The sequence below is a fragment of the Bubalus bubalis genome, chromosome 16, assembly GCF_019923935.1.
Source record: "Bubalus bubalis isolate 160015118507 breed Murrah chromosome 16, NDDB_SH_1, whole genome shotgun sequence".
NCBI lineage: Eukaryota > Metazoa > Chordata > Mammalia > Artiodactyla > Bovidae > Bubalus > Bubalus bubalis.
Genome location: NC_059172.1, coordinates 40,874,362 through 40,885,188, shown reverse-complemented (window position 1 = coordinate 40,885,188; position 10,827 = coordinate 40,874,362). Strand labels below are relative to the sequence as shown.

The 10,827-nt window shown below is 46.3% G+C and overlaps 1 protein-coding gene across 1 annotated transcript; it reads right to left on the bottom strand.

Annotated features, from left to right (window-relative positions):
- Positions 1–498: 498 nt before the first annotated feature.
- EIF3F (eukaryotic translation initiation factor 3 subunit F) lies at positions 499–9,139 on the bottom strand. Its single transcript, XM_006051617.4, has 8 exons — positions 8,707–9,139; positions 4,191–4,261; positions 3,846–3,925; positions 3,280–3,417; positions 1,861–1,952; positions 1,348–1,484; positions 1,115–1,228; positions 499–734 (listed from the first exon to the last, which is right to left on the bottom strand). The coding sequence occupies exons 1-8, from the start codon at positions 9,104–9,106 to the stop codon at positions 657–659; spliced, it is 1,110 nt and encodes a 369-aa protein (XP_006051679.2). The 5' UTR covers positions 9,107–9,139; the 3' UTR covers positions 499–656.
- Between the last annotated feature and the right edge of the window lie 1,688 nt (positions 9,140–10,827).

The window sequence follows — 10,827 nt, the reverse complement described above, 5'->3', positions numbered from 1 at the left end:
CCCTTTCTCTCCTTCCTCTACCCAGTACCCAGTAATCTTCCTGAAATCCAAATCTAATTATCCAATGCCTTCCCACAACTTCCAGGATAAAAATCCAACCTCCACAGGTTGTGGGCCCTTGTGGTCTGGCTCCTGCCTTCTTAGATTCTAAACAGGTTAAGCAATTTTCCATGTACTTCCTTTGTCCCAGTCACCCTTTTCGGATTTTCTGGTTTTAAAAAAAAACATCAGCTCAGATATCATGTCTTACATAGACTCTGACAGACTCTGGTCAGCCCTTATGTTCCCGTTATGTTGTATTTTTGCTTTATGAGAGCAATTATTTCACTGGGCCACTAAACTATGAAGCAGACAGTGGCACAAGAAAGAAATCCAGAGCTGGATTCAGGCCACACACACACGACCAGCTTCCACCAAAGTACTCACTTCCTAGTTCCTGGGTGAGCTCCAGAACTGCCTTTTCTCTTCCACCCAGAGGGAAACTCACATTAGATGGAATTCACTTAACAAAAGGTAGTCTATGTTTATTTAGAGTCACAAGCAGTTGATTGACTCAGTGTGACTCAGACCACAAAGACACCATTTCTCCTTCACTCCATTCTGGGTCCTGGGCTTGGCTGGGGTCCAGCGTGGCAGGAGGGCTGCCTGAGGCCCCTTCACAGGTTCACAAGCTTCTCATTGAGGGCAATTTGTGACTGTGTGAGGTTGGCCAGATAGGTCACCATCAACAGGTCCTAGAAGAGAAGGAATCCAGGATGAGTGCGGGGCTAGGTAGAGAGTAAGCAGAAAGGCTGGCCAGCTGTATGATGGACACTGAGGGTAAGGCAGTCCTGGGCAAATGAAAGCTGGGAGAGGCTGATCATGAGGAGGAGGAAGACAAAACGGAAATGCCTGAGAACACCTTCTCATTTCTGATACACCTGAGCCATGGGAAGCCAAGAAATGGCAGGAGGAGAATCTGAGCACCTGTGCTGTCTTCCTCACAGCTTGGACTGCAAGGGGGCCAAAAGTGCTGCCCTGCCTCCTCTGTCCTCCCCAGGCCACCTCCCCCAACCCCTTTCACACGTGTATGTGCTGAGGCGCAGGCTCCCAGAAGCCCAGGGACGGCACTCACATTGATGTTGCTGTTGAGCATGGTCTCGAAGTCCTCGGGAACTATTTTGGGTACTTGGTTAACCAGACTCATCAAGAAGCGGCCCACGGTATTGTCGGCTGACACCTTTCCAGACTGAGCACCAAAAGAGTCAATGCGGCACAGTTAATTCCTGTCTCTGAGACCGTGGCTTCGCCAGTGCAGCCCCTGCCGCCTCACAGTGGAGACCCACGCCCCTCTCCTCCCGTCCTCACCAGCACGTCCTCCGCATACTGCAACACTGTGCTGAGGGCGTCCTGGATGCGAGCGGAAGCCCCGCCCACTTGCTGCAAGTCACTGGAGAGGCCAATCACCCGGTTGGGGCTAAAACAGGTCTTCATGATCAGGTCAACTGTGGGAGCAGGTGGGGTAGAAGAGACAGAGAATTCAGCCATCCCATCAGAAAAGTGAACTCTACCTCCTTCTGGGCTCAGTCAGCTTCCCCAAACTCCCCCCACTCTGCCCTTACTACCTTTTCTTTCTTCTAAGAGAGTTCAACCCCTGCACCCAGGATGCTAATCACTGGTTTTGGTCTTATATGAATGACCACGTAGCCTCTGGGGCTGATGATTTCCCACCTATAACAACTTCTCAAATAATTCCTTGCGTCCCATACAAACCTTAGATCAATGGTTGCTCTTAACCCACCCAAGGTCCTCCATCCTTGTTATATAGAAATCCCCTCCCTTGAAAAATGTCCAGGACCTAGAAATGGGGAGGTCACTTACCTCCAATGCGTTCAGTGTCGTAATACGTGTATTTCACTGTCAGAGGGGTGAACATCACCCCCATGGTCCTCCCAGGAACACCCATTAAAGTGCTGGGGAGACAGAAGTCAAGGTTAACAGATGGCTTTGGGGGACAGTTTCCATGTTTGGTCCTGGCTGGGAAAGCAGTCATATCAAGAGTATGGCTTCCAAGGTTCTGATATGAGAAGGTTGGACCAGATGAAGCCCAGAGGTCTAAAGAGAACAAGCCACTTTTTTCCCTTAGCTCTTTCCACACACCCAACTCTTGGCCTGAGAGAATGGACTCAGCATTTGGATGGGGCCTGGACCCTTTACAGAGGATTACTTCACACACTGAAATCTCAGTGAAGAGGACAGGACACTGAATATCCCTGTGGAACTGGGTGCCTAGACATCCTTCCCCACAGAAAGAAGTGACAGGACAGGTCTCTTCTGGGACAGAGAAGCACTCATCAGCACTGAAAAAAAAAAATCTATTCTGGTCCATCAAGATTAGACTGGATGCAATAATTAATCTCAGTAAAGGAGACTGCCTTTACTTAGTCAACTATCCACTTTCGTTGGATCTGCAGGAGTCTGAAATATTTGGAAAGGCTAAGAAATCAGGCAACAGCTAGAGTTTAGTGGTACAATAACTGGCCTGTAAGAACTGACATGCACCACCTCTGTCCCACCGCATAATGGTTAACCGGTCACTTCAGTGTCAGACACAGAAACAGCACAAAGTTAAGTGTTGTTAAGAGACGCACTAACAAAGGGTGTCATTCCAAGGAGAAAATATAATCCTTTCAACTCTTTTCTGGCATGCCACTACAGCCTTTCCCAACATCCCCCATTACCCAGCATTCCTGCTGCCTGCAAGCTCAACGTGCCAACAGAACAATGTTACTGTCATTCAAACTGTACTATATCCAGGATTAATAGACATGTGTAAGGTAAGGACAGCCATTCTTTAATCTGTACTGCCCTGTGTTCTATGCACAGTTTTAGGGATAATGACAAAAGGGCAATTCAGAAAATCAATGAACATGGAGAAGAATCCTGGCCAGCACACCATGTGAGGATCGGCAGTAGGAGCTGTGTATGAGTTAACTTCTAGAAAAGATGACAAGAAAGACAAGCTTGCTCAAATACCTAAAGGGCTGCCCTTGGAAACTGGCTATCAGCAATGAGCAGAAGTCTGGGCAGGCAAGGGTCAGCAAGTGGTAACTTCAGGGACAGTTTCTTTCTGAGTAAAACCTCTCCAGTGATAACTGCCGAGAGTGAGGCAGGGGCTTCCTTAGGAGGCAGCAGGTTGCAATTGAAGGATGACACCGGCATGGGGTGGAGGCGGGTGTTACCCAGGCTTAGCATGAACGAAGGAGCCTTCATGCCCTTGTGGCCCAAGCCCCTGGTCACCTGACGTAGGCCTTGATGCTCATGCGGCCGTTCTGGAGGCTGGTGTCCACCGTGAGGTGAATGGGGTTGGGGGCTTCTCGGCTGTAGTACTCATGGATCAGCACTGAGTGCTCCGTGATGTCATGGCCTGTAGCGTACCTGGAAAACAGAAGACTCGTGGACTCATGTCTACATGTGACATCAATACTAAACAGGATGGTGGCATGGGTGTCTCTGGGTACCTGACACCCTTGTAGTGTTATACCCCCAGGGACAACATTGAGGGGAAAAAAAAAAGTGCACTGATAATTTTATTAAATCAAATAAAACAAGGCTGACTTAAAAGCTCATGAAAAACTCTAAGTCACCAGAGAGGCAAAAACAACTCACTCAGAAGCTGCAGCTCAAAGTGAGTATTCCTGGCCTCACAGGATCAGAAGTGCCAGCAAAACACACAGAATTCCTAGCTCCTTGAGACAATACACATTCAATGCCCTGTCTCCAAAAGAGGAAGTATGATAGCTAGTCAGCTGGCAAAAGGCGCTGGCGATCGACCACTGAGATGTTCCACCCCCATCCCAACTCACCAGCCCAGGATGAGCTCGTTTGGAGAGACTTTCTTGTGCAACTCATACATGTTCTTGGCAAACTCCATGTCAACAGCCACCTAAGAAGAAGGGCAGGAAGAAGGCTAAGAAGCCACAAGTCCACAGCAAAATGGGTGAAGAGGACAAGAGGCCACTCCCAACAAAGACAAGAAGCCCGGCAAATATGTCCAAATGGAACAAAGCTCTTTGAACTGCAGTTCTAGTTATGAGCATGGCACACTTGGTGTAGGAGGGCCTCACAGAGAGCCTGGCAAAGGAATAGCTATAGACCACATGGCAAAGGAATAGCTATAGACCGCATGGGGGGCTCAAATCCCCACTCACCTCATCTTCTGACTCATTGTGTGGCACTGAAAAGCAATTGGTGACTTCCACTGAGTGCTTGTCAACGGTTCCTGTGAGAGAGAGTAGTCCAAGTGTTATAAAACCTGGGCTTCCAACTGCCCCAAACGCTTTCAAGAGGTCTCCTCGAAGTCAAGGAACAACAACAAAAATCCACACTGAGCTCATAAGCTCCCAAGTTTCAGCCATGTGCACCAATGGAAGCTGGATTTTCCAGAGAACTCAAACTCCAGAGTTATCTCCAACTCTCTCTTTAACAGGGTCTATTCTTCCTTCTCAGGGCCTCCTTTTGCCTCACTTCCTGCTACCTGTCCTGCTCCAGATCTTCACTGTAAGATCTTCGTCTTTTGGCCTCTGGACTTTCTCCTTAATATAATTTCACCTGAGAGCTGCCTGGAGGATTCCAACCGTGTCTATGTAGACCACTCATGTAGTAGCCCATCCTCAGAGCACACTTTTAGGGAGCTTCCCCTGCACCTCCCTGCAGCCATATGGTCCCAGTCATAACCTTAACCCTACCATCATCCAGAAAACTTCTCCCTGTGAACCCTAAACATCACACCACAAACTTTTATTTTCCTAGTTCTGATATTTTTATTCCTGCTACATTGTTTCTTGACCTCACTAAGACTCCCAGTCCCTGGATTGCTCCATTTTTACCCTAACCTACTAGCCCCTCCTGCTAGGCTTCAGGTGCCTTCCTCTCCATCAGACTACACTGTTGCTCCCGACCCATCAGTGTCTGTTTAATCCCACTTCACTGTGGTTTCTGCCCTCTTGGCTGAAACTATATCCCCAAACCCAATGATACTTTTTCTTTTTAATTGAAGTACAGTTGATTTACAATGTTACAAGTGTACAGAAAAGTGATTCAGTTATAACACACATATTCTTTTTCAGATTCTTTTCTATGAATACTAAGTATAGTTCCCTATGCTATACAATAAGTTCTTGTTTACTTTATATATAGTAGTATGCATACATACTCTTTATCTTATTTGACCTCTTGTCAACAGACTTGACCACTCTGAGCTTCTGAAATAGTCTTCTCTACTTGCATGCCATTATGGCTCCCTTCTATTAGAGCATTTATCACATTATACTCCAGTTACTTGCATATAAGAGTATATCTTCATCTTGAATCTAAGGTTAAGAGTGGCATTTGTTTTATCAGCTTTTGAATTCTAAGTGTTTAATAGTTTTATGGCACATAAAAGGTACTAGTGATTTAATTTAACCAAATGGAATATGTCTCATGAATTGCTTTCTAACTTAAAATTTCTAAGTTCTGCTAAAAACTTAGAATTAAAACTTAAAGAACTTAAAATTTATAAGTTCTTGCTAAAGCAGAATCTGTGCTTCACTCTTCAGTAGGCATTGCCTCTGTAACATCTAGCATTGTACCATGATTCCATTCTGGAAAAGGAGCTGAAAATCTAGATTACAGTTGGTCTAACTCGGGTCACTGTAATATTTGGGGGCACCTAATACAAACCTATTTCTGCTTTATTGACTATGCCAAAGCCTTTAACTGTGTGGATCACAATAAACTGTGGAAAATTCTGAAAGAGATGGGCATACCAGACCACCTGACCTGCCTCCTGAGAAACCTATATGCAGGTCAGGAAGCAACAGTTCAAACTGGACATGGAACAACAGACTGGTTCCAAATAGGAAAAGGAGTATGTCAAGGCTGTATATTGTCACCCTGCTTATTTAACTTCTATGCAGAGTACATCATGAGAAACGCTGGGCTGGAAGAAGCACAAGCTGGAATCACAATTGCCAGGAGAAATATCAATAACCTCAGATATGCAGATGACACCACCCTTATGGCAGAAAGTGAAGAGGAACTAAAAAGCCTCTTGATGAAAGTGAAAGAGGAGAGTGAAAAAGTTGGCTTAAAGCTCAACATTCAGAAAATGAAGATCATGGCATCTGGTCCCATCACTTCATGGAAAATAGATGGGGAAACAGTGGAAACAGTGTCAGAATTTATTTTTTGGGGCTCCAAAATCACTGCAGATGGTGATTGCAGCCATGAAATTAAAAGACGCTTATTTCTTGGAAGGAAAGTTATGACCAACCTAGACAGCATATTAAAAAGTAGAGACATTGCTTTGCCAACAAAGGTCCATCTAGCTAAAGCTATGGTTTTTCCAGTGGTCACGTATGGATGTGAGAGTTGGACTATAAAGAAAGCTGAGCGCAGAAGAATTGATGCTTTTGAACTGTGGTGTTGGAAAAGACTCTTGAGAGTCCCTTGGACTGCAAGGAAATCCAACCAGTCCATCTTAAAGGAGATCAGCCCTGGGTGTTCATTGGAACAACTGATGCTAAAGCTGAAACTCCAATACTTTGGCCACCTTATGTGAAGAGCTGACTCACTGGAAAAGACCCTGATGCTGGGAAAGACTGAGGGCAGGAGGAGAAGGGGACGATAGAGGATGAGATGGCTGGATGGCATCATTGACTCAATGGACATGAGTCTGAGTAAACTCCAGGAGTTGGTGATGGACAGGGAGGCCTGGTGTGCTGCGATTCATGGGGTCGCAAAGAGTCGGACACGACTGAGCAACTGAACTGAACTGAATACAAGCCTAGGGTGGAGAATTTAGAATTGTTTCTTTAATTAATAGCTCTAGAGAATTTGGGAAATCTGACAGTGCAGCTGAAACAATAAAATAGTATTTCTTGAGAGCCAAGTCAATGATGCAAGAGTCATTTATTACAGAAGCTCAAGGCAGGGCATCATTACAGAATTCTGGCATACTGTGGGAGATTGGGACTTCCCTGGTGGCTCAGACTGTAAATACTCTGCCTACAACCAGGAGACCGGGGTTCGATCCCTGGGTCAGGAAGATCCCCTGGAGAAGGAAACGGCAACCCACTCCAGTATTCTCGGAGAATTCCATGGACAGAAGAGCCTGGCAGGCTACAGACCATACAGTCCATGGGGTCACAAAGAGTCCAACAGGACTGAGCGACTAACACTTTCACACTTTGGGAGATTATGAGTAGAGGTGAGGGTGGGGGTGTGGGATGAAGGACAGAGTAAAAACTTTTCCTGGGAACCTGGAAAATGAGTGGAACTTAAAGGAAAAATAAGGAAGAACAAGCAAAGAGAATACAAAGGCTTGGTTTGAGATAGCTATGGCAATGTTTGTAAGATAATGGATCAACTGAAGTTTCCGTAAAATGCTACACTCTCAAAGAGAGAGAATGTGTGTCAGGAGTGTGCCTGATGTGTGGACGACAGCAGCCAACAGCTGCTTCATACCTAGTCTGTGTCAGCACACTTAGACATCTTCAGCAAGCCCCTGAAGGAAAGAGACTTCCCTAACGTTTGCAGAAGTCTGGCCACAACTATTGTCCTCTTCTTAATACACCAATTGTCTTTTACAATGGAAACTATTACAAGTTCAAGGGTTAAGAAACAGAAATCAGAATGGCATTGAAACATGTAAAATATCATGTATGAAACGAGTTGCCAGTCCAGGTTCGATGCACGATACTGGATGCTTGGGGCTGGTGCACTGGGAGGACCCAGAGGGATGGAATGGGGAGGGAGGAGGGAGGAGGGTTCAGGATGGGGAACACATGTATACCTGTGGCGGATTCATTTTGATATTTGGCAAAACTAATACAGTTATGTAAAGTTTAAAAAAAAAAAAAAAAAAAGAACTCAATAAATATTTGTTGAATTACCAAACGGGGAAAAAAAAAAAAAAAAGAAACAGAAATCATAAATGTGACTACAGTGGAATCACAAAAGTGCCCCATATCTGTGATCAAGATGGAGTGAAAATTAATTTGATGGGACCAGAAGTCCCCAGAGAAAAGAATACATTGTCAGAAACCCATTTTTTATGGTTTCTTGGTTTTACTCTAACATAAAATACCCATTCCTCAAATTTGGAACATGGCAGGGAAAAACGTTATTTCTAAATGTGATCGTTAATACAAAGAATAGATTTGTATTGTATTAATTGTTTGTGTCCAAACAAAGAATCAGAGTCTACACTGGGGGAACGGGGGTCAATATTTCACTGGTGACTAGTATTAGAGCGAGGAAAGGAGGATCAGGCTTAGACGTTTAAGAAAGCAGAATACTGAAATTCAAATGGGTTCCTGCCAAACTGGTTAGATGCTGAGAGGGATATCTTTCTACAGATGTCCCCACTCCGTTGCCAACTAGTTAGAAAAAACTTCTCGGTTAGCACTTGGAAAATAAAGACCAGTAGTAGGTAAGGGGGAAAAACTTGGTCACTGGGTTTAGGGAGTCAAAAGGTTTTTGATGTCCCAGTAAGGGTGTGAACACATTTTTCGTCGATCAGGACTAGTAACACTTGAAATGTTACTGTGAAGATTAAAAATAAAACGTGAGTCACGTGGCACACTTATTCAACAAATAACTACAAGGGAGTGAGAAGACAGGGGAACAAGATAAAAGGAGGTGGGAAGTAGAGGAGAACGTCAATTTCCCCTGACCACTCACCCAGCAGGGTCCCGATAACTCGGGCAGCTCCCTCGTTGCGTCGCTCGTAGCTGTCCACGATGGAGGCCAAAATGACCGGGTGCAGCCGGACCACGCGGCCGCCGGGGAAGGGGCCTGGGATAGCAGGGCCAGACAGAGACTGTGCGGGGGTCTGCGCTGGGGCTGGCGCTGAGGCCGGGGTCTGGCCCGGAGCCGCGGTCATAGCCGCTGCTGCTGCCGGGTCTGAAGATGACGCGGGAGCCGGCGATGAAGCTGCAGCCGGAGCCGGCGATGGAGCCGGGGCCGAGGCTGAGGCTGGGGCTGGGGCCGGGACCGGGGCCGAGGCCGGAGATGAAGCCGCAGCTGGGGCTTCGGATGGGGTGGCAGGAGGCGCGCTCGCCGGTACTGCCGGTGTGGCCATCTTGTCGAGAGAGAAGGAGCGAGGAGCGGAAGGGAGCGAGTTGGAGAACATCAGGAGCGCCATAGGCTGAACCTGCACCACGTGAACTAGGTGCTTCTGCTTACTGGCTACTGACGATGCGTCTCAGAGCTACAATTTCCTGCTCTGAGTTTGTGCTCTTTGATTTTGGTCCGATGCGCACTCAGCGAGAATCAAGCTAAGTAGTTCCGAGTAAACTTGGGACCGCCCTGGGAGGAGAGAGACACTGCCACCAGATGGAGCCATACAGCGGTGCAAAGGTCGCAGCTGGCACTTCAATGGGATAATTGGCATTAAGGAAAGAGCTTTGTTCTTGACTGCATCCTAAGGTGCCCATACAGTGTGTCATTCATTAAACAATTTGAATATGAGCCAGACACTTTTAGGAGATATCAGAGAGGAAAACAAAGACCATTGTCCTTGAAAAGTTTACGTTCTAGTACAGAGAGACAAATAAGTACTTTATAAATGTGTTAGTGAAGAGGAAAAGTTAAAATTTTACATAAACTCCTGCTCGTTCTGCCTCTGTAACTCAGTTTGCTCCTTGCAAAGTCTGGGTCATGTAGGTCATGTAGCCTCAGAAAGTGAGGACTTACAATACTAGAAACTGGAGCTTATCTCACGCACCCTTGTCCCGCTCTTTGCAATTGGCCAGCCCCTGCAATCCTGCTTAATCACGCCTGCCCATGTAAAGGTCAGCCATTCATCTCTCCGTTTTGACCCCTGTTTCTGTGCGTGTGAAACGCCTTAGTTTAAATCAACCTGTTGGCAGCTAATGCTGTCCACTATAGTCTGTCTATAAAAACTCCTTAACTCCTTTGTTCAGGGCTCAGAGCTTGGAGTGTTAACTCCTCTGGGTCTGCTGGCTTAACAAACCTGAGTTCTCCAACTCTCCGAGTGTGGTGCTTGGTTTATCGATTACTGGTTTCTGCAACACTATGTGTGGAAGGAGCTCTGATCCTCACTCCTTGTGTAACTTTGGGGAATCTCAGTTCTGTCAGTCAGTTCAGTCGCTCAATCGTGTCCGACTCTTTGGGAACCCATGAATCGCAGCACGCCAGGCCTCCCTGTCCATCACCAACTCCTGGAGTTCACTCAGACTCACGTCCATCGAGTCATTGATGCCATCCAGCCATCTCATCCTCTGTCGTCCCCTTCTCCTCTTGCCCTCAATCCCTCCCAGCATCAGAGTCTTTTCCAATGAGTCAACTCTTCGCATGAGGTGGCCAAAGTACTGGAGTTTCAGCTTCAGCATCATTCCTTCCAAAGAAATTCCAGGGCTGATCTCCTTCAGAATGGACTGGTTGGTTCTCCTTGCAGTCCAAGGGACTCTCAAGAGTTCTCCAACACCACAGGTCAAAAGCATCAATTCTTCCACGCTCAGCTTTCTTCACAGTCTGACTCTCATATCCATACACGACCACTGGAAAAATCATAGCCTTGACTAGACGGATCTTTGTTGGCAAAGTAATGTCTCTGCTTTTGAATATGCTATCTAGGTTTGTTATAACTTTTCTTCCAAGGAGTAAGCGTCTTTTAATTTCATGGCTGCAGTCACCATCTGCAGTGATTTTGGAGCCCCAAAAAATAAAGTCTGACACTGTTTCCACTGTTTCCCCATCTATTTGCCATGAAGTGATGGGATCAGATGCCATGATCTTCGTTTTCTAGAGGGTTTTTATTTTAACTTCCTGAGCCTCAGT

What these genes read in the sequence shown, in the direction of transcription:
- EIF3F (XM_006051617.4), bottom strand. Translation starts at nt 9,106, where the DNA reads ATGGCCACACCGGCAGTACCGGCGAGCGCGCCTCCTGCCACCCCATCC. An exon ending in ACAATGAGTCAGAAGATGAG is followed by an intron (nt 3,926 to 4,190) that starts GTGAGTGGGGAT and finishes CCTTCTTCTTAG; the next exon opens with GTGGCTGTTGACATGGAGTT. An exon ending in AGCATCAAGGCCTACGTCAG is followed by an intron (nt 1,953 to 3,279) that starts GTGACCAGGGGC and finishes CTGTCTCCCCAG; the next exon opens with CACTTTAATGGGTGTTCCTG.